General features: G+C 41.7%; 1 protein-coding gene across 1 annotated transcript in view; it reads left to right on the top strand.

The window, feature by feature from the left end:
• The window catches only part of PAPPA (pappalysin 1), a 298,174-nt gene that overhangs the window by 142,709 nt on the left and 132,367 nt on the right, over nt 1–23,098 (top strand). Inside the window, exons 8-9 of the mRNA XM_007936757.2 lie at nt 6,524–6,652; nt 13,097–13,188. Of these exons, the coding sequence (XP_007934948.2) occupies nt 6,524–6,652; nt 13,097–13,188 (221 nt within the window). The remainder of the gene's footprint in view (nt 1–6,523; nt 6,653–13,096; nt 13,189–23,098) is intronic.

Below are 23,098 nucleotides of genomic sequence, written 5' to 3'. Positions count from 1 at the left end.
ATTACAGGGCTGATCATTATATCCTTCCCAGATTCCCATTTCATAAAAGAAGAAACTAATGGTCAGAGAGAGAAAATGGTTTGTTCATGATAAGTGAGTCAGTGGTAGAGCTTAAAACAACTTGTGTTTCCTGACTGTAGATTTTTCCAATTGATCTTTGCATGCAAACTCTACTTTGTTTAAAATTAGCTCTTTTGACTTGTCTGCTGTCCTTGTCAGTTCATTACAGCTGGTGCCTTCTACCTCTGGAAAACATTGACTTGGGATGGACTTAGACCTGATTCAAGCCCCTGCCCATGACCAAAAACTGTGTGGTAATGGGCAGAGAGCTTAGCCTTCCTCTGAAAAGGAGAATAATGGTATTATCTAAGGTTCTGTTCTTTTAATCAAATGAGATTATACATATAGTGCGCTAAGCATAGTACATGGAATATGATAAATAACAAGCACCAAGTGGAAATTATGATTGCTATTATTATTCCAGAGGATAGAATTTCCAAAAGTATAACACAATTTAGTTATACAGACTATTTGGGGAGATAGGACATGATAAATGATTGTTATGATATGGAGACAATGGATGATCAATAACAAAAAATCAAGAGGCTCAGTGAGGGTTTCCTGGAGGGAGCAAAATGTGATCTTTGCATAGTACATTGAAGGTTGTACTCCCTTTTTCTTCTTAAAGTAATTTCACATTTCTCATTTTATCTTCATATAGGTCTAGGGCAAGAATCATACATCCTAATTAAAAGACAGGAAAACTGAGAGAGGAAAAAACAGGGGGGGGGAAGTGACTTGCCTACAGATTTCAGATAGGTTTTAATTGACCTAATATGATATTAACTTCATATCAACATTTTAAGAAATGAATATTTTTGCTAAAAATTAAGTCATAAGATGTTCAGCCTCCCTATGTGTCTATTAGTATTTTTAAGATAATGACTTTCTCATGTGTAATTATATTTTAAGGAGTTCTTGTGGCACATTGGTTCGTGCCAGCCACAGGCTTCATAAGAGAAAGTCTGCTTCCATGAAAATTCACAGCCTTGGAAACCCTGTAGGGAAGTTCTGCTGTGTCCAACAGGGTCACAATGTGTTGGAATTGACTCGACAGTGGGTAACTACATTTTAGCATAAGGCTGTGCTCCATTATGATCTGAGAAGATGCTTTGTAACATTTCCATGTTTTAAAATTATGGAGGCTTGCTTTGTGGCCCAACATATGGTTTATTCTAGAGAATGTTACATGTGTGCTGGAAAAAAATGCAGATTGTGCTGTTGTTGCGTGGAATATTCTATATACATCTATGATGTCATGTTAGTTGATTGTGTTGTTTAGATCTTCTTTATCTTTTTTAGGTTTCTTTCTAGTTGTTCTGTCCTTCATTGAAAACGGTGTATTGAAGTCTCTTACTAGTATCGTAGAGTTGTCTATTTCTCTTTTCAATTCTGTTAAAGTTTGGTTTATGTATTTTGGGACTCCTTTATTGAGGAAATAAATATTTATTTTGGTTATGTCCTCTTGTTGAATTGTCCCTTTAGTCATTAAAGAATATCCTTCTTTGTCTATTTGATTAATTAATTAATATCACCACTCCTGGTTGTTCTTTTTTTTTTGGGGGGGGGGAGTTGCCATTTGCTTGATACATGCTTTTCCATCTTTTGATTTTTAGCTTCTTTTTGTCTTTGTGCCTAAGGTATATCTCTTGTAGACAGTAGGACAGTAGATTGATGAGCCATGTTTTCTTATCCATTTCTTATCTCTTGACTGGTGCATTTAATTCATTTACGTCCAGTGTAATTACTGATAGGTGTGTATTTAATGCTGACATTTTTTTTTTAGAATTTTGTGTGTGTGTGGTGCTGATGATTTCTTTGTTCCATATTTTTTTGTGTGTGCTGAGCGCATTTTGTTTATGGATTTTCTTACCATTTCCTTTGTTTTTTACTTTAACCTGCAGAAAATGTACTTGTATCACAGGAATTCTTCACTGGAAAAATGTAATCTTTATAGTTGTTTCAGTGTTTACTAAATCTTTATGATTTTCTTCTGTTCTATTTTGGTGGGGATTTTAATAGAGGTTACCCTGAAATTATTATTGTCCCAAGTTTAAAAGAGACCTATAAGGTGAACAATAACACCAGGGAGCTACCCACTCCTTGGAATAATCTCCAGCCATAGGAGATCAAAAGTGCAGCATTTGCCCAGGGACAAAGCTCAGAAGACTGGCAGGGATAAGAAAGGAGGACAGATGGATGGTAAACATAGGAAGGAAGTGGGAAAAGTACTTTTACATTGTAGGGATTGCAGTCAATGTCATGAATCGAAATGTATATGAACTGTTGAATGGAAGACCAATTTGCTCTGTAAACTTCACCCAAATCACAATAAAAACTTTAAAAATAAAATAAATAAAAATTGTCCTCCAGACTTGATATGCACTTAGCATCAATATGAAATTTCTGAGAAGGAATACAAAGGAACCATATCAATTTGAAATGTCAACATTCCTGTTTCTAATTGTCAAAAATGCAAAGCTGAAACAGATAGGTCATTTGAGACATTTGTGGAAAAGATGGTTTGTTCATGATAAGTGAGTCAGTGGTAGAGCTTAAAACAACTTGTGTTTCCTGACTGTAGATTTTTCCATGGTGAAATTTAAACTTTCATAGCTAGAAACATAAAAATAATCTGATATGCAGTTGGAAGAATTAGTGATTAAATACTAGAAGTAAGTGGTTTTAAAGAAAAGAAAGAAAGAAAAAGAAAAATTTCAGTGAAATACAAAATTTTGTGAAAGAAATCAGAATTGGCTAAAATAACCACATCTCAGATAAAGTGCTAAATTCTCTTTCCAAACAAGAAATAATGGGAAGTTTCAGTTTGGTAATATGCTCTCATCACTGCTCTAAATGAGAAGATTCTTAGCTAGAGAGTGATGGTGGGTCTAAGAATATTCTGATGGTGTTAGCGAGACTGAAAAAGGAGATCCTAGAGCAGGAGGACGAGCTAGAAGACGTGTCAGTCATCAAAGGTACCCCATGGTATTCAATAGAGTTAACAGCCTCCAAATATTTTTGTAAATTGTCTGTCACTCCTTTTGCTCTCCTTACTTATACGACTTCAGTATCTTAATTAAAATTTAACAGTAAAGATAAAGGAAAGATATGCGAGGAGTTCAGTTGAATAAAATGTATTTGGGTAGGAAAAAAATCGGGGGTAGCAGGATGCAGAAGGGTTGACATGGGAGGCTAGGGTAGGGAGGCCTGACAGGGCTTAGTGTCTGCCTGGATGTGGGAGGCACAGGAGGGGAAGGAGTTCGAGTGACAGAGTAAGTAAGACTTTCCAGATGGTTTTAGGAGCAGCTGAAATGAACAACTTAACATAAATGTCCTACTTTCAGACCAACCATGAAATAGGTCCTAACCTTTTGCAAAGCCTACACAAAGCTACTAGCTCATCCTTCTCAAAATATTCTATTCTACCTCAGTTCTTGTGAAAAGAACCAATGTTTATCATTATTTTTCACTTTAACCTACAGAAAATGTATTTGTATCATAGGAATTCTTCACTGGAAAAACATAATCTTTATAGTAGCATATGCTACTTCTCCTCCCCATCTTTTTATAAAGTGAGTGACTTTTAGCCTCTATTTCCCTATCTGAAAACTTAGGATAACAGCTCCCGCTGCATGAAGGTGTTATCAGGCTTCTGTGAGATAGTGATGTTGTTGTTGTTTGCCGTCGAGTCGCCCCGACTCATAACGTCCCCTCCTTGGGTTTCCGAGGCTTCCGAGGCAGTATCACTACGGAAGTAGGATTGCCCAACCTTCCTTCCAAGGAGTGACTGGTGGGTTTGAACCGCCAGCCTTCTGGTTAGCAGTCAGATGCCTTAGGCACTGTGCCACCAGAGCTCCTAACATAAGCCATGCATAAAGAGTTGAATTAAGGAGTACTGTCAAGGTTTCTTTGCCAATCAGATGTATTCTATGTGATGCTAGTGGATAGAACAAGGACCAGTGTACAGATATTCCTGGGACCCAGACTGTGCCCTGGGGCGAAGACAAGTGTTCTGTAATCCAGAATATTTAGAAGTTGCAATGGACCACCTGGGAAGAGTGAGCTTCAAGGTACTGAGAGTGTTCTAGCCAAATGATAGGATAGAAAAGAGACATTCTGTCAAGCCGTGACACACATGATGGATGGTGATGCCCTTCTTGGGCTTCCTTAGCCAAGGTTCCATCCGTCACTCTACCCCTTTTTGTTATGAAGAACAGTGAGTGAGGTTATTGATAAATAATTAAACAGTAATAGTAAAGGTCTGACATTTATTAACTAGCATAGGCTGGGTACATAGGTGCTTTATACATTTTCTCACCAATCTGCAAGAAAATGCTGGGAGACATGGTTTATGAAATAGGTGCAGAGACATAAAGCACCTGTCCACATGTTTCCAGCCAGTAAGCAATGAAGGTAGGACTGAAAAACATATTTGCTTGCCCAAAGTTGATGTTTATGGAGAAGAAGGAGGAGAAGAAAAGGGAGGATTCAAGAGCAAAGTAAAGGGAGGAGACAAACATTCACAAATTTAACAAAGCACCTTAAATATTATCAGTCATAAATTGTTTGTGACATCCACTTTAAAAGAAAAACACAATGTAGAGAAATTACCTTTTACCCTCTCACACTTCTCCACAGAAGTGACCTATATTCTCCAGACAGTAACTATATAACCTCAGTGGCTTCAGAGGTAGCCTGATGTAAATTTCACATTTTGTTCCATAGCATGGCCATATTTGTTTAATATCAAACAAGTCCCCATATTTTAGAGCAAAATGAATGTACAATAGATTGCATGTCATATTTATCTTGTACCTTCATATTCCCCCTTGAAAACTACTCTTCTCAAAATTTTCTAATTTTAGATGTACTATCATGATGAAAAAGTATACATTCATTAATCAAAAGTTGGATGAAACAGTCAATAAGCTAAAAAGAAGGGGGGCGCCTATCAACAAATTGGCATTCCAGAAGTTTACAGGGTAGCTATTATGCATACATGCACTGTCCAAAGATTGTTATGCATTAGCCACCTACTTAGAAAGGCAGTGAAGGAATCCATCCTCTAGGGCTTCTGGTCTACCTACATTGTTACTAGCTGCTACAGTGCTGCTAAAAGAAACTCCCTTTGGAATGGTAACCGCAACATTCGCAGGCAGGCTGTGTTCCTCACCAGAACCCTTCAGTGCTTATAAACTCCAACTCATTGTTGTGTTGAGAGCCATGGGACAGTCTCTGTCCATTGCCCCTGCACCTGTTATCTTGTGGGCCTTATCCAAATAGCCCCAGCCCTCACAGCAGCTGCAATAACAGATGGGCAAAAGAACTTGAGATTTTTTTTTTCTTTTCACATCGTGCTTTTGTTTATGAAATCCCCCCAACTCTGGAATCTGATAGGAATTCCCTTCATTATCACTTTATGTGTGTGTGTTTTTTACCCCATGGATTTTTATTATTACAAAATAAATAATTGACGTGGGGGAGATGAAAGAGGACTAATATTTGTCTTTGAAAATGATCAAAAGTAAAAAGTGGGATGATATGGCCATGTGGAACTGACATAAATATATCTTTACCTTGGAGGACAATTGATGAAAACTAGATTTGCTTGGTGGCAGTATAAGTTCAAGCAGGTAGGTGAGAGGGACTAACCAAGGGGAAGAGATTAACCCGGAGTAAGGTTTAGTATTCGGAAGTCAGATCAGGCCTCTCACTAGAAGGTCTTGAGTGCAGAGGAGAAATCCAAGCGAGGTGAGCTGGAAATCTGGCAGGAATCAGCCACTGCAGTTGCAATTCCAAGACAAGATTCTACTTTGCAAGAGATGAGGATATTTAGATGTCTGAGATAAGGATTGTTGTGGTTGTTGGCGACCTCCTGTGTGCAGAATAGAACTGCTCTGTATTTTCAAGGCAGTGAGTTTTCAGAAGCAGATCATAGGAGCCTGCCTTCTGACGCCCTTCTGGGTGGGTTAGAACTACCAGTCTTTCAGCTGGTAGTTGAGCCCTTAATGGCTTGTACCACCCAGGGACTCCTTTTAAGATAAGGAATAAGGAGGCAGAGTATAGTATTTAATAACATATGATTGTAAATACATTGCTTAACCTCCCTACACCTCTGATTACTCATCTGTAAAATAGAAAGAACACACCAGTGTACATGTAGGGTTGCTTTTATTCTCAAGTGGAAAAGTGCATGTAAGGTGCTTATTAGCTCAGGGCTTGACATTCATTGTGCATACAATTAATGGATGTTATTATTATTATTTTATTCAAGAGTGAGGGACAAAGGGAAGAGCAAGTGACAGAGAGTGAGGAGATCACCATGTGTACAGAAATAGGATTTCAAAATGGAACAAGACTGATGGAATATACTCAAGGGGATCGATTCTCCATTCTCTCCCTCCTCTTATGGCTTCAATGTTGTGTTTACATCGCTAATAGTTTCTTTCGTGTTTCCCAGGGATCTGAAACTTGGCAGTGTGTACCAGTACCGGGTCATCACCATTTCGGGAACTGAAGAGAGTGAGCCATCACCTGCTGCCATCTACATCCATGGAAGTGGGTACTGTGGTGATGGAATTATACAGAAGTAAGTAGATATAACTAAAGGAAGGAGGGTGCTGCTTTATTAGGCAAACGATGGCCAGAATGTTGAACAGAAAAGCCTGTGTGGTTCTTCTCCAAGTGTGAGCTACCAGTGATCCCCAACAGTCTATCAGTTTGTCTGCAGGCATTTTGCTGGCCTCAGAAGAAAAGCAATCGTTCTTTTTCTTTCTTTTTTTCTCTTTTTAAAATTTTTAATAAGTACACTTCTCAAGTATCTAATACAATATATGATTTAGGTAGAGCTACTATTATGCTCTTATTATGATTATGGTCTTGTTCTTAGTTGTTTTGAAAGAGCCCTGATGACACAGTCGTTAAGTACTCAGCCACCAATTGAAAGGTCAGCAGTTCAAACCCACCAGCCAGTCCATGGGAGAAAGATGAGGCATTCTGCTTCTGTAAAGACCACAGCCTTGACAACCCTATGGGGCAGTTCTGCTCTGTCCTGTAGGGTCACTAGAGTAGGAATCAGCTTGACAGCAGTGGGTTTTTTGGTTTCAGTTGTTTTATGTGTGCCGTTAGTCCTTTCTTCCCTAGCCTTTTATATGCTTTACTAGTTACCATTTACATTTGTTAAATGTCATTATATGTTTAAAAAAAAAAAAGCAAAGTCACTGCTGTCGAGTTGAATCTGACTCATAGCAACCCCTCCTTGGGTTTCCAAGGCAGTATCACTACGGAAGTAGGATTGCCCAACCTTCTTTCCAAGGAGTGGCTGGTGAGTTTCAATCACCAGCCTTCTGATTAGCAGTCATGCCTTAGGCACCATACTACCAAACTTACTGGCTGCTGTCGAGTCGTATCTGACTCCTAGCAACCCCTCCTTGGGTTTCCAAGGCAGTACCACTATGGAAGTAGGTTGCCCAACCTTCCTTCCAAGGACTGGCTGGTGGGTTTGAACTACCCTACCAGCCTTCTGGTTAGCAATGAAATGCTTTAGGCACTATGCTACCAGGTAGATATGTATATATATCACATTATATCATCAATTTATGAACAGGTCAAAGCTCAATAAAAATAGCAATAATTTAAGTACTCTAACTCACTATAATTTTGAAACCATGTATAGTAACCTGTACTCCAGAGTGAGTATTGAGTGTAGATGTGAATACACTGAAGCAAATGAATTAGTAAGGGTACAGGTTCTATGCAAGCACCCAAAATGGAATACTATAGTTAGAAAATATGAGGAAGCATGTCTACAAAATGGATTCTACTGGGTTATCAATTCATCCATCATAATGCCTAAGGCATTTGACTGCTAACCAGAAGGCTGGTGGTTCAAACCCATCAGCCACTCCTCAGCAGGAAGACTGGGAAATCTACTTCCGCAGAGATACCACCTCAGAAACCCAAGGAGGGGTCACTATGAGTTGATTCAATTCGATGGTTTTGAGTTTGGTTTTGGTTTATTGTCCTTAAGGCAAGATGGTGGACAACTAACTGCCCAATAGGAGCAAGAAACCCTCAAAACTTGTGCATCATTTTAATTAAAAAAAAAAAAAAAAAATTAAACCTTTGAGATTTTTTTTCTAGAATAAACAAAGAAATGCTTTCTGGAACAAAATTGGGTAGTTTTGTCTTAAGATGTGAAGAAAAGAACCAAAAGCCCTAGTAACATGATTCAAACTTAAGTTTCTTAAAGTAGTTGCAAGTCACACTATTGTTTAGAGACTTGTAAAATTATCAACAAACTTAGTATTATGTGTGGAGATCAAAAAACAAGCTATTGGCAAAATTCCTTCATGAAATGGCACTTGTTGGGTGTCACAATATTTTTGCAGTATGGCATTATAATTACCCTTTCTGGAGTGGGAGGGGTGTGTAAAGAGAGTGTTTGCTTTACAATTGGACAAAAGCACTGATGTGCAAGATGTAATCAATTCAATACATGTATGAAGCACATGTATGAAAAGTACATGTATGAAGGAGAAATCCTTGATGACTTTTCTGTTCATCAGTGACACTAATGCTACAGGTGAAATGCAATTTGATTTATTACTGATGATTTTGTGAGCTGTAATGTAGAAACCTCTGCTTTGAGATCAAAAGTCCATCTAGCTGTATAGCAAGGATGAGGTCATTGTGTAGGTAAAAGTAGTTTGTACATGAATACCCATCCTCACACATGTCATTTATCAGCTAGTAGTGTGCTTTCTGATCATGAATCAACATTGAGAGAAATAGCAAACATTACAAATATGATCAGATGACAGCCAGTAAGTTACCTTTTGCCAACTTACTGTACAAAAAGATTAACAGTCTGTGCAGAACTCTGCTACTCTAGTCTATAGTCTGCTCCCACTCAGGGAAGGTACTAATTCAAGCTTTTTAAAACAAAATATGACTTCTTAAAAAAAATTAACATTAGCAAGCCCAGAAATGATTATTTTCATAATTTCAAGTGGCCTGTTCACATGGTGTACCGTGTGGATATATTTCATGTTTTAAATATCCCGCATCAATAATTTCAAAGCTGAGTTGTCAAGATTTTAATATTGAGAATATAATACAAGAATTTTAAGTGCTAGAGTATCGTGCAAATCACCTAATTGCCAACAATTGGACTCTTCAAGCATACAGGATAAATATCCTCACTTGTCAGAGAATGAAATCAATGATGTACTGTTGTTTGTATTTAAAATCCACATCCAAATGGCAGCAACAGAACATGAAGATGTTTCCAATCTGAATCAAGAAAGGGGCTGTTCTCTCTCCTGTTAAATCATCAAATTTAGTTTGATGCAGTTATGGTCTGATTGAACAACTGAGCACAGAGACCTCTAGGGGTACAGTGCCTTGTAATTAGTGGGTCCAAGATTGATCTGAGCATCCAGCATATCCAGGAAACACTGGCAGTCATTTCAGGCAGCCCATAACGGTGATTTGGTATTTCCTAATTTAGCATAAAAAGTGAAGAAAGGAAATGCACCAGACCTAATTTATAACCCAGTCCATCATCTTGGAACCAAATATACATGCATTGGTAAAGCAATGGAAATGATACCTTTCTTCTCAATGAACTAAAATTACTACTATCATTATTATTAATTTTAAGTAGTATTCTTAATTTAATGAAGCTTTTTCCATATTTTTACCTAAAATTGGTATTCTGCATATACATCAAATACCTTTTAAGTTACTTGTAGGTGTCAAATACTTGTTGATACACTTTGTAGAAGACTGAATGTAGATTATGGACATTTCCCTAAGGGGAACAGTAGAATACTTTGGGGAAAAGGAGAGATGTCATCCTAGGTAATAGGACTTTTCATGGTATGATGCATACTAATTTATGATATTTATGATTGGGAGCTCTGGTAGCTTAGTGGCTAAAGGCACTTGACTGCTAACCAGAAGGCTGGCAGTTCAAACCGACCAGCCACTCCTCGGAAGGAAGATGGGGCAATCTACTTCTGTAGTGATACTGCCTTGGAAACCCAAGGAGGGGTCGCTATTAGTCGAGTCCAACTCGAGGGCACATAACAACAACAACAACAACAATTTATGATAAATGTAATGGCATTTACAAGGAAATACGGAAGGACTCAGCCCCCAGTGAGGCTGCTGATTGATGGGTGCTCAATCATGGATAATCTACAGAGAGCAGTAGATACTCCCAGTTTCATACATAGTGTAAGATGAAAGCACTGGATGAGGAATTTGCAGACCTGGGTGAATATTATCATAATGATACAAAGCAAAATAAAAAGTCAAAGTAGTTGCTATCAAGTTGATTTTGACCAGTGATGACCCCATGTGTTGTAGTGTAGGCCTGTGCTCCATAGAGTTTTCATGGAGCTGGAAGCAGATCTCCAGCTTTTTCTTCTGAGGTGTCTCTGTGTGGGTTCAAACCACCAAACTTTTGGTTAGTAATCCAGTACTTAACATTTTGCTCCACCTAGAAACTCAATAATAATGAGAAACATTTCTTGAGCCTCTACTATGTATGAGGCACTGTGCTAAATTATTTTCTCCTTGAATGTTCTCAACATTCTGATGAGGTAGACCTTATGACCATCCTTTACAGAAAGGATAACTAATGCACAAAGAAATTAAAGAATGTTTCTCAAGATTATACACGCAGAAAGTAATAGAACCAAGATGTGGACCCAGGGTTCAGGTTTTCATCTGGATTCAACACTGTTGTACCATTTTACTTGATAAACCTGCAAAACTGAGACGGGAAGATGTGGCTGCTTTGTGGTGTCGTCAATGTTCCAGGCCCTGGGCCAGGCACTATGAGGCTAAAATGACTAAGACTCTGTCACTGCCTCTGGCATCTCACAGCTCGGTGTAGGGGACTCTCAAGTAACAGGCAAATTGGTCAGTTTGACAGGTGCTGTGATAGATGGAGCATAGTGTCTGTGGACACAGAGAAAACAGCCACCCACTCCATCCTGGGAGGTCAAAGAAGGTTTCTCAAAAACTTTCTATCTAATATGAGATTGGTCATGTCTAGAAGATATTTGTGGTGACCCTAATGCTTTGCTTAAACCAATAGAGCATACTGTTTGGGTGGTGAGGGAAGGCGGGTTGGAACTGTTCTTTGTGGTTTATGAAAAGCAGCCCAGGTTAAAAAAGGAAAAAGAAGAAGAAGAAGTATTTCTCCAGATAACTCATGAAATGTCTAAAAAGCACAACCAGTTTCCTGCCTACATGATCCACCGGACCCAGCTTAGAAAATGGGCTTCTTTGCTCAAGGGTTTGCAGACAGGGACAGCTCTTTGGAGATCAATGCAATGTCCTAGTCATCTTAAAGATAAATTGGAAGGCACTATCCTGTTACTCTGACACCTCCTAAAAGCAACAAACATTCCCCTCTGTGTTAATTGCCTGAGTGAAAGGAAAAGTCTGAGGCCTCTTCCATACTATAACAGGTCCCAGCTGGTCTCCAGGGAAGTAGGGACAGCTGCCACACACTCTATAGGGACCTCCAAGGACAAGGCAGGAATGGGAACTGTGATTCTCTGAGCAACTACTGTGTGCTACACAGCACAACTGCTACTTTAAGTTACATTACATTCTTGCACCAATCCCAAGGAATGGATATAATTGTCTCCATTTTAACTGGTAAGGAAATTGAGGCTTAGCACATAGAATGCCACCATCCAATGGCTTTTTCTGCAATGATGGAAATGTATTCTCTGCAGTCCAATACAGTAAGACACTAGTTGCGTGTGGCTCTTGAGCACTTGAAATGTGACATGTGTGACTGAGGAAATGAATTTTTAGTTATATTTCATTTTGTTGTTGTTGTTGTTGTTATGTGCCGTCGAGTCAAACCCGACTCATAGCGACCCCTCCTTGGGTTTCCGAGGCAGTATCACTACGGAAGTAGGATTGCCCAACCTTCCTTCCGAGGAGTGGCTGGTGGGTTTGAACCGCCAGCCGTCTGGTTAGCAGGCAAGTGTCTTAGCCACTATGCTACCACAGCTCCCATATTTCATTTTAGTTAATCTAAATTTAAAGAATCAGTGTGGCTAATGGTTACTGTATTAGCTCAGGTAGAGAGATCAGGGGACTTACCCAAGATCATACAGCTAGATTGGAGCACGGTTTTTTGTTTCTGAAAGACTGAGGATTTTCTAGAAAGTAGCAGTCTACCCTTCTCTTCTAGGTCCATTCAGAGAGCATTGCTCATTATCTGCCCATCCCAATCCCTGCAAAATCATCCTCAAATCTCAAAAACAAACCCACTGCCATCAATTTGATTCTGACTCATAGAGAACCCATAGGCAAAGTAGAACTGCCCCATAGGGTTTCCAAGGCTGTACGTTTCTAGAGAAGCAGGCTGTCTCATCTTTCTCCCATGGAGAGGCCGGGGTTGGAACTGCAGACCTTTTGATAACAGCCAAAGGCTTTAACCACTGTACCACCAGAGTTCCCCAATCAACCTTCAATGATGGAAATAATTCCAATGAAAACAAGAGGGGGCATTTTTAATTCTTAGCAGCATAATCCCAAAGGCCTTGGAGTTCTTGACACCATGAAATAACACCCCCAACAAAGTTGGCAAAACTTTCCAAGAAAAAGATGATTAAACTTGAGGGTGTGAACTTTATTTCAAGTGTGTTGAGGGATTCGGAAGTGGGGTAGAAGGAAGATGTTAAGGGATGGAATAGTGAAGGGACAGCTTTTATGTTATAAAAAAAACAAACCCAAACTCAGTGCCGTCAAGTCGCATCTGACTCATAGCGACCCCTCCTTGGGTTTTCGAGGCAGTATCTCTACAGAAGTAGATTGCCCCATCTTCCTTCCGAGGAGTGGCTGCTGGGTTTGAACCTCCAGCCTTCTGGTTAGCAGTCAAGTGCCTTAGGCACTACCCTACCAGAGTTCCTGGTTCCTGGCACAGTGAAGGGCTTTTCCGGGTCCAGGTACATTTGAAACACACCCAACAATTCTTTCCTCTGTATCTGTTCTGCAGAGACCAAGGTGAAGAATGCGATGACATGAATAAGCTCAATGGCGATGGTTGCTCCCTTTTTTGCCGACAGGAAGTTTCCTTCAATTGCGTTGGTAAGTCTTTGTCACTTCTCTGGGTCTATGTGGAGAAGTGGACAGTTGATCAATTACAATAACAATAACTAGTAACCAGTGGTCCTGGAATTGATTCTGACTCCTGGCAGTCCCATGTGTGTCAGAGTAGAGCTGAGCCCCATAGAGTTTTCAGTGGCTGATTTTTCAAAAGTAGGTTGCCAGGCCTTTCCTCTGACACCCTTCTGGGTGGACTTGAACCATCAATCTTTCTGTTAGTAGCTGTGCACTTGAACCATTTGTACCATCCAGGAACCCACAATACCAATCCACCCCACCCTTACCCCCACTGCCATAACAATAACAATAATTATGATAAAATAATTCACTCCTTTATCCCACAAATATTCACTGAGTGCCTTCTATGTACCATGCACTACTTTAGACACCAGGGAATAAAACAAAACAAAACAAACAGCAGAGACCTCCACCCTCATGGAGTTTATATTCTCAAAATGATGGTACTCGAAACAGGTAACTTTTTTGATCAACCTTTATCCTCATACCATCTATCCAGGATAAACATTCGCGTAGATTTTTAAGGTTTCATTCTCACTTTAAAACTAACTCACTGACGTCAAGTCATTTCTGACTCATAGTGACCCCTTCTTGGGTTTCTGAGGTGATATCTCTATGCAAGAAGATTGCCCGATCTTCCTTTGGAGGAGTGGCTGGTGGGTTTAAACCACCAGCCTTCTGGTTAACAGTCAAATGCCTTAGGTACTACCCCACTGAGCTCCCATTTAGAGGTGAAAAAGTCAAAAGCCAGAGAGATTATAAAACATTCTCTGAGTCACCCAGGTCAGAAGTGATAGGAAACAGAAGAGGGATTTGAACCTGATTTTGTCTGATTCTCAAGTGTGTGCTCAGTCTATTTTGCCATACAACCTCTCTTTAGGACCCAGGAACCTAGCACTGTGGTTCCTTCAGCCAACTCAGAACCTTTGGTCAATCTCATCAGTTGAGGGAGGAGACTAATAGACTAGCCTGTTTTCAGAAAGCAAATGTCCTTTTCCCACCTTTAGCGAGTCAGAAGGGAGATTGGTTTTCCTCTTCCTTCTCTCAGTGTCGGGCTGATCTTGTTGTTTCAGCCCCACTTGGGAGGCTGGCGGGGAGGCTGGGGCCAGCCGGGGCTGGTAAACCGACAGGGGCTGGGGGGCAGGGATGGAATTTTGAGCTGGCCCAGATGAGCTCATACTTCCTTTAAGATGCAAATCGATACCTGAAGATCAAAGGTCCCTCAGCTAATCCCTTGGGCTGGAGGTGAAAACTAATCACAATTCATTTGCAAGTACAAAAGACAGAGGTGCTCTATCTGAAGAAGGAAGGGACAGCTACAGAGGGGAAACGGGATGAAAAACATTGGTGGGAAGATTTCTCACTGAAAGGCAACTTTCTAGAAGGACTAAAGGGAGAAGCAGTCGTCACGTCCTCACATCTGCAGTGCATTACAAGGTGTGTTTAAGACCTTTCTTTTGCCTGGGAGATCATGGGCTCCATAAGCGTTAAGGCCATACATGATTTACCTTTTAGTACTTCTCAACACGTGTGGAGCACCTACTGTGTGGCATGGCACCAAGCAAGGACTGAGTAACACAGTAGAGATGTTCAGTAAACAGGTGTGGATGGAAGGAAGGAAGACACCCAGACGAGAAGAACAAGGCAGGGCCTTGGGATTTAAAAGGCAGAAGATGTAGATTTGGGTATGATTCAAAGGAGAAGCTTGATATTACTCTACTGATACAGGGAAAAAACCTTGGGCTAAAGTAAAGAAAACCAGGCTGTTATCCCAACTCTACCAAGAACTTGCAACATACAGTAGGCCAAGTGGGTTCCCTAATCTGAGCCTCGGTTTTACTTCCTGTAAATTGAAACAATTGAGTTAGGTGGCCTCTAAGAGCCCTCAGTTGTGAGGGTTCCAAGGTGATATGTATGACTATTATAATCATGGGCTGTACTGGAACCAAATCTTTGTGGTTACTGTCATCCTCACAAAACCCACTCTTACTCTCAGACCATAGAGGAAAATATCTCTCTGTTTCACTAGAATTAAGGCAGCAAGATAAGCATTAACTTAAGTGTTTCTGAGAGGAAGGTAGGACGTGGAGACTTGAAAAGAGACAAGAAGACTGAAAAGGGCCTGACATCCATGTTCTATGTGGCTTCACAATTGTGCAACAGTAATCAAAAATAAAGAAGCTTCTTAGAGGTAGAAGTTCATTGTCCCTGATCCACTGCCTACTGCCTATTTTGTAAATGAAATTTTATTGGGACACTCATTTTTATATATGATCGATCTATGGTTTCTTTTGTGCTAAGCGGAGACCGTATGGCCTACATAGCTTAAATATTTACTTTCTGGCCCTTTATGGAAGAAGTTTGCTACCTCCTGAGCCATGGATTGGGAATGTCTGATGCTTTGGGTCGTTTGAAGCTGGATGCAGAGAGGAGGTGAAGATTATGGCATAGGTCACCGTTTCTTAGGAAAAGAACTGAACTTCTAGCATAGAGTGGTGGGGACTGGGACATTCTGTTGGTTCAGCCCAAGCTTGCTTTGGACCTCACAACCCTCATATGCTTTAGTCTTTTTCTTCTGAAAAATGACCAGTTTGAACTAGATCAGTGGATTTCGAACTTTGTGAACAGAATTATGTAAGAAGAAAAAAGTGAAGGGATAGAGTAACCAAGAGGATGAGACTGGACTCTCATAGAGCCATTGTCTATACTGTTAGTCTGCAGTAGCTTCTAAGTGTTGTGGTGATGATGCTGGTGATGATATTCATTGAACACCTGTTCTATGCCAAGCACATTTATGAACTGTCATTCTCACAGTATTCTGTTATTATCCTGCTTTTACAAAAGAAGACATTGAGTCCAGGGAGTTTAACTAAGGATATACAGTTAAGTGGTAGAGCTGAGATTTAAACCCACAGAGTGTGACTGCAGAGCTCACTCTGGTAACAGGTGCCATTGAGTCAACTTGGACTTATGGCAACACCAAGCATGTCAGAGTAAAGAAGTGCTCCATATGGTTGGCTCTGATTTTTGGAAGTAGATCGCCAGGGCTTTGTTCCGAGACAACTCTGGGTAGCTTTGAACTGCCGACCTTTCTGTTAGCAACTAAGCTTACTAACTTTCTGTACCACCCAGGTACTCCTGTGTGGTAAGCTACCTGCAGAAGAAAAGATAGATCTTGGTCTTGGAGAGCTTTGGTAGTGAGGAGCATATTGTTAAACAATAATTAATGTAATGGAAAATATGTAAGGAATGCAAAACTCTCAGGGACGTGGACAGTGTCCAGGGAAGGTTCTTTGTTACCTTACCATATTGAGTTGGGGCCTTGTTTTAGAGAAAGGACCTCAACTATGCCCCACACTGACCATTTAGAATCATATTATAGAAATTCACAGACACACAACATTCCAGGATGAAAGGGGCCAATCCAGAGCTCCTGTCTTCCAGGGCTACATTCCAAGGACAAATCTTATGACTCTTGAGTCTGGAAAACTGTCTTCCTCTGAATGGAGCTGCTGAAAAATAGACGGTGAACGTTCAGCTCCCAGGAGACCCAGCTTTAATGAGTCAGAGAAATGGGGTTGGTGTGTGGGAGGCTTTGCTGAGGTGGACATTGTTCTACTCATTACATTTGTCAAGACAGGGGTCAAGATAGCAGCCAAGAGAACAGGCTTGAGTGAGAATGATTTGGGTTCATACCATCACTTAGTTAGACATACTGCCTTGGCTAGGCTTCAGTGTTTTCATTCAGAAAATGGTAAAAATCCTAGAACCCATCAGTGGAAGATGCTTTTTCCCAGTATCCCTTGTAGCTGGAATGTGGACCAAAGACTTACAATACTTCCCTACCCCTGTCTCGCCCACCACACACAAAAAGTCAGTTATGTAGGCCCAAGATTTTGAATCATCATTTTGATGAATATGGTGGAAGTAGCCACAATTCATGCCAGTTTCCAAAGTACCAGTGACGGCAACTAGCACCAGTGCTGAAATGGCTATGCTCAGTGGCAGCTCTGTGATGGCTGCGCTCAGTCTTTGGGCCTCACTGTGGGCTTGGATTTTGACTTCGGAGCATTGAAGACTGGCTCTCTAGTCCTCCCAGAGATTCTTCCATAAGGACTCAACATTCTTTAAATAGTTCTGTTTTGTTTTTCATTTAAATTACCCAAAATTGGTTTCTGTTGGTTGTTACCAAAAATCCTGACTGAAAATCATTATCACAGGATACCATGGGGACTGAGTGCTGTCCAGGTTGAGCTGTGCCTTGCATGATGGTTTACTTGGTGCACATTAACTGTTACTTTTCTCAGTGTCTGTGTGTGTGTGTATTTGGGGTGGGGTGTTGTATCAGTAACCATTGCCATATATAAAGACCCATCTGGTGATATGCCCTGCGCCATTTTTGTTCATTGTGAACCTGTGTGAAGCCTCTTCTTCCAGATGAGGGATATGAGACCGCCTGTAATCTCCCAATTCATCCAGGGTTAAGAGGTAGGATTCCATCACCAGACTGAGTGGAGAACCCTGTTTTTTCTCCCCTGCCACACTGCCTCCTCATTTGAGGGACAAATTCCCTTCCTTCCTTCCTTTCTTCTTTCCTTCCTTCCCTTTATGTCTTTTTATTTCATTTTTGGTCACTGACCATTTACAAGAGCTAATGTTTTCCCTGGGTTTGGTGACACCAGTGTGAGGGTGGGTGACAGATTTATGGTGACATTCCCATTCACTTTTCAGAAGCCCACACATCCGGAAGTATTCCCAAGGTGCCAATGTGTTATTGTGGAGCAACCTGGGACTTCCCTTCTTCGCTTTCCCACCCCCAGTGCCCTCATCCCCCAACACATAATAAGTTGCTTGTTAAAATGAACACCACCCACAAGGCTGCTTAAGCAATGCAAGCTACGTCTTCCAGCAGTGTAGAAATTACCTCGTCCCTTTTCCCCCCTTTAAAATATAACATCCCCCAGCTAACAACATGGTATCAGTAAGATGATAACTCTGGCAACAGGCACTGGCTGGAGGCATTGTTCAGCGGCACTGGGAATTCTGTTTCTAAAGCACTGAGTCATAAAATGCAGACAGGCTGCTGATAAAAGCTGAAGGAGGGAAGGTAATGGTCAAATTAGTCAGACAAAATATGAAACATCCCAAAAAGGGGTGATGCTTAGTAATACATCTTGAGCCAGTGCTGGAAAAGTGCTACCTTCTGCGATGACATTCAGTCCATAACAGGGGATGAAATTGTGGAGAACTCCCCAAGTTCTGCTTTGATTTACCACTCTGGCTTCTTGGGCACATCTGGGGCCAGGTTGTGGTTTGGGACATAGAGTCCCGGGCTGTGTAAAGTCCAGCAAGTAGCTGAGCATCTCAGAGCCTTGCTTCTTCCTTTGTGAAGGCGGAGTGATTGGACAGAGGGCTCTAAGGCTGCTCTGCTCTTCTGACATTGAGGGAGCCCTGCTTTGACAAACATATTTGAAGACTTCCAACGTGCAGCTTGGTGTTGAAATATAGTTAGGAAAACAGTGCACAGCAGACCCCCAAGTTGCCTTTCCCAGACATGCATGCACTCTCCAAGTGTCTCTGTTTCTTGTTCCCTCCCTACCCCTCTCCCCCACTTCCCTGCCATCAGCATCACTTTGTCTCTGGTCCCTGACACAGCATCCCAGCCTTGTCTTCCAGCCAGGGCTAATAACTCAATTAGCACCCCCACTGGCTCAAGTGTGTGAGGCAGATAAGGGGAGGAGGAGGGATCAATCTGCTGCCCCACCAGTCACTGCATGGAGGTGGGGGGAGGGGGTCACTGGGCCTTGTGGCCCCTCTGTCAGGCTGCCCTGGCCTGCTCTGAGAGCCTAGGCGAGAAAGGAAAACAAGAAGATGAATCGCCATGTCTTCTCAGTGGATGTTCTGATGAGACTTTAGAACAACAATGACTAAAAAGGAAAACAGCATCTGGTGCAAGGGCAGGGGGAGTGGAAGAGGGAGGAAGAATGGGTTCTGCTGGGAGATGCATTTATTATTATTTTTCTTTCTAACAATGTGAAATCATAATAGAAGGTCCACCTCTCACCTTACAATTACACACACACACACACACATATATATATATATATAACTCTTCATTCTGACCTCCATCTGTGGAAAACGTAGAAACTTTCTTGAAAATGAAATCATTTCTTGAAATGAATCTTCCCTTGGGAGAGGAGCAGAAAGCTGCAGTCAAGCTGACTCCAACTCATGGTGACGCCTTGTGGGTCAGAGTAGAACTGTGCGTCATAGGACTTTTCAGTAGGTGGTTTTCTTAGTTCTCTAGTGCTGCTCTGACAGAAAGACAAGTGGGTGGCTTTAACAAATAGAAATGTATTTCCTCACAGTTGAGAAGGCTAGGAGTCTGAACTCAGGGCACCAGCTCTAGATTAAGGCTTTCTTTCCCTGCCGGCCCTAAGGAAAGAGCTTTGTCTCTTCTGTCCTGGACAGTTTTCATGTGGTTTGGCATCTCTCTTCTCCCATCTCTACTTGTCGCCTTGCTTGTTCCATCTCTTGTAAGTCTCCACACAGATTGAATCAAGACCCCTACTACACTACTCCTACCTCATTAACGTAGCAAAGACAACCCATTCCGAATGGCATTATACCCACAGGCATGGAGGTTAGGAATTACAGCATCTGCTTTTGGGGGACACAGTCCAATCCCTGACACTGATTTTTTTGGAAACAGATCACCAGGCCTTTCTTCTGAGTCTCTCTCTGTGTACTTGAACCACAGCTTTTTGGTTAGCAACTGAATGCTGAACGGTTTGTGCCAACCAGGGCCACCAAGACAAGCCCTTGAAAGAAGAGAAGGGAAATATTAACAGTGGGCTTGGTGATAGTGACCAAGGTGTTGATGATGATAGTGTATAAGTTTGGATGGGTGGCAACAGAGGAGTCTGGTGAAGAACATGGATTCCAGAACTAGCCTACCTGCTCAGGTACTTTTTATCTGTGCCTCAGTTTTCTCATCAGTAAAATGGATTAGTGATTGTTCTTTACTTCTTAGGTTTGTTGTGAGGATAAAATGAGTTTACATATGTACAATATTTAAAACAGTGTCTTGTACCTGACAGGTATTTTATCTGTGTTTACTACTGCTGCTATTATTTTTATTATTGATATTATTCATTTGGAAGTTGTAGCAACACTGAGATATATAATGCTATTACCTCAGTTTCACAAAGGAAGACAGAAACACTGAGGGTCAGAGAGGTTAAGTAACTTGCCCAAGGTCACACAGTTATAAGTAGCAGAGATGGAATGCACAACCCCCAGATAGTCTGCCCACTTAGCCATGAAGGTTTTCCACTTTTTAGGCACCCAACTGTTCCAACTTTGTGCTAAGAACCATTTTCATAAATTATTTACTCTGTCTTCCCAGTAATGCTGTGTAATTATGGTCATTTTGTTGATGAAGAAACTGAGGCACCGAGAGTTTAAGTCATTCCCCATCCCCACCCCCTCAGCATACAGCCAGGCAGGTCACAGAAAGGTTGTCAAGCCTGCTTTGCCTGACTCTAAGGACCATGTTCTGCCCAGTATCCAGACAAACTCCCAAGAAGGCAGAGTGTGTCTCTGCCCCAATCTTTCAGCTTTAGTACCATTGGGTTATAATGGGAAAGAAAAGCGAACACATATATCCTTCCTGTGCCTCAAGAAAACAGCAACTTTCAGTTATTATCATCCTATAAATGTTCTACCATATAAAATCCATACCCCTCATGTGAGGTCATTCTATGTTTTCAGGCAGAATTTTAGTTTTTAACTCATCCTCCAGTTGACAGTAGCCAAATTATGTTTACCATGGATGAGTCTGACACTTAAGCCCATCTCATGGCAAGGTGTTGGAGACAGAGGAGCCTTGGTTTTAATGTCTATTGGTTGGAATTACTACTCAGGTCATCTGTGCATCTCCCATTCCCTCCCTGAACCTCAGTCTCCTCTTTGGTAAAATGGGCATAATTATGACACCTACAGCTCTGTTTAGAAAAGGAAGGAAACAGTGTCTTTGCATGGCAGTTAGTGGACACTCAAGAATGCCAGTTACCACTGCTTCCTCTTCTCCTTCCTTCCTCCCCGTGCCAATTGTGAGTAACACTAAGACTACCTGCCTATCTCTGGCAATAATGGCACTGAACTGGGTCCCGGACTCAGCTCCAACCCTAAATTGCTCTGGATTGTTTTGCAAAGAGATTGAACCTCCTTGTTCTCAGTTTCCCCAGCTATAAAGTGATGGGGATAAGTTCGAAGAGCATCCAGGGTCCTTTCAGCTCTGACTTCTAGAATTTAAATCCCAGGTCGTTATTGTTTTTAAACTGCACATTTTAAAAGAAATGAGGGCTTGGGGAGGAGAAAGGAATTCCTTTAACCCAGAGGGTCAAAGGGGGTCACTGAGGGGACAAAAGAGCAGGAAAAGGAGGCGATGGGGCGGAAGGCTGACTAGCCGGCAGGACCAAAGGTCTGAAGTCCTCAACAGGGAGGTCTGATGGATCCATTCAAACACCCTGGAGTCAGCACCGGTTAGGATCAAGCCTGCCATCCCGCCTCGGACTAGGGCTTACCACCTCCTTTGGAAACCCGGGAGGCCTACCCCACAGAGAGGCAGGGCTGGAATGAAAAGAAACAGGACAGCCACTGACGCCAGAAGGGAGGAATTCTAGCCTTCAGCCCAGGTCGACTTCCTGACTCTCAGGGAAGGGGTCAGGCTGGGGAACCGACTTGGAGCTTGTTTGAATGAGAGGAACCAAGACCAAACTTTGATGTCTGTCTTTGAAAGGCAGCCAGAGTCCAAGGCAGGTGAATCTGGGTAGCCAGGAACAAGAGCATCTTTGTGAAGTTTAAAGTGACCAGAAATATGCCTGCACATATGTGTGCCTAGTTATGCATCTGTGCCATTATGACTGAGGTCACCTGGGGATGGGGGAGAGGCCCCCAAACTGGGACTCAGGGCCTTTTCATAGCTCCCAACTCTTTGCTGTTTGTTGGGGCGGGGGGCGGGGGGGCTATTGGGTTGGAAGAAACATTTAATATTCATGAGCTGTGATCTCCACTTGAAGGGAGTGCCCTGGGGGAAATTGAAATATTAAGCATGTGAGGGATGTAGACCTAATTGTATCCTCCTCTTCTTTTTGGACAGAGAAGTAATGTGCTTAAAATAAAATGATGGATGGGCAGTCAGAACTGTGTGAAAACCTCACTATTAGGGCCTGCAGAGTAAGTCAGCTGCTCGCTGTAATGTGTACAGTCAGACCCAGACAGAAGATGGTGCAAGTGGGCTGCTGGGCTAGGGCATTCATTCAGTCATCCGCCCCACCCATGTGTCAATGCCTGCTTTGTGCCAAGCACTGTGCTAATGGTAAGGAAACAGCAATGAACAAGGAAGGTCAAGGAAGCTGGAAAAATCACACTACTAATAGAATTGTTGAAAATGCCACTAAAAGGAAATGCTTGGAGGTGTATAACTGGAGGACCCTCTTCACAGTGAACTAGAACCAGTTGCTGGTGAGTCCATTCCAATCCATGGTGACTCCATGAATGTCAGAGTAGTGCTGTGCTTCATCAGGTGTGCACTTTCTGTTTGTTCAGAAGTAGATCACCAGGCCTTTGTTCTGAGGCATCTTTGGGTGGGTTTGAACCTCCAACCTTTTGGTTAATAGTCCAGCGCTTACCCTTTTGCCCCATCCAATTTAATGCTTTTTCTCTATTAACTCCTTTGATTAATACATTGACCTTTTGAAGCATCTTGAACATAGTGCCGGCTGGCTTTATAAATACAGAAATGCAGGCCCAGAGATGTTAAGTAATACACTCAAGGCCTCCAGTAAAAGATTCCTGCCTGGAGTAGGCT

The sequence above is a fragment of the Orycteropus afer genome, unplaced genomic scaffold (genome assembly GCF_000298275.1).
Source record: "Orycteropus afer afer isolate SDZICR_OR568_19922 unplaced genomic scaffold, OryAfe1.0 scaffold00037, whole genome shotgun sequence".
In the NCBI taxonomy this organism is placed as follows: Eukaryota; Metazoa; Chordata; class Mammalia; order Tubulidentata; family Orycteropodidae; genus Orycteropus; species Orycteropus afer.
The sequence above is the reverse complement of the archived record's forward strand: the minus strand, read 5'-3'. Positions and strand labels throughout refer to the sequence as shown.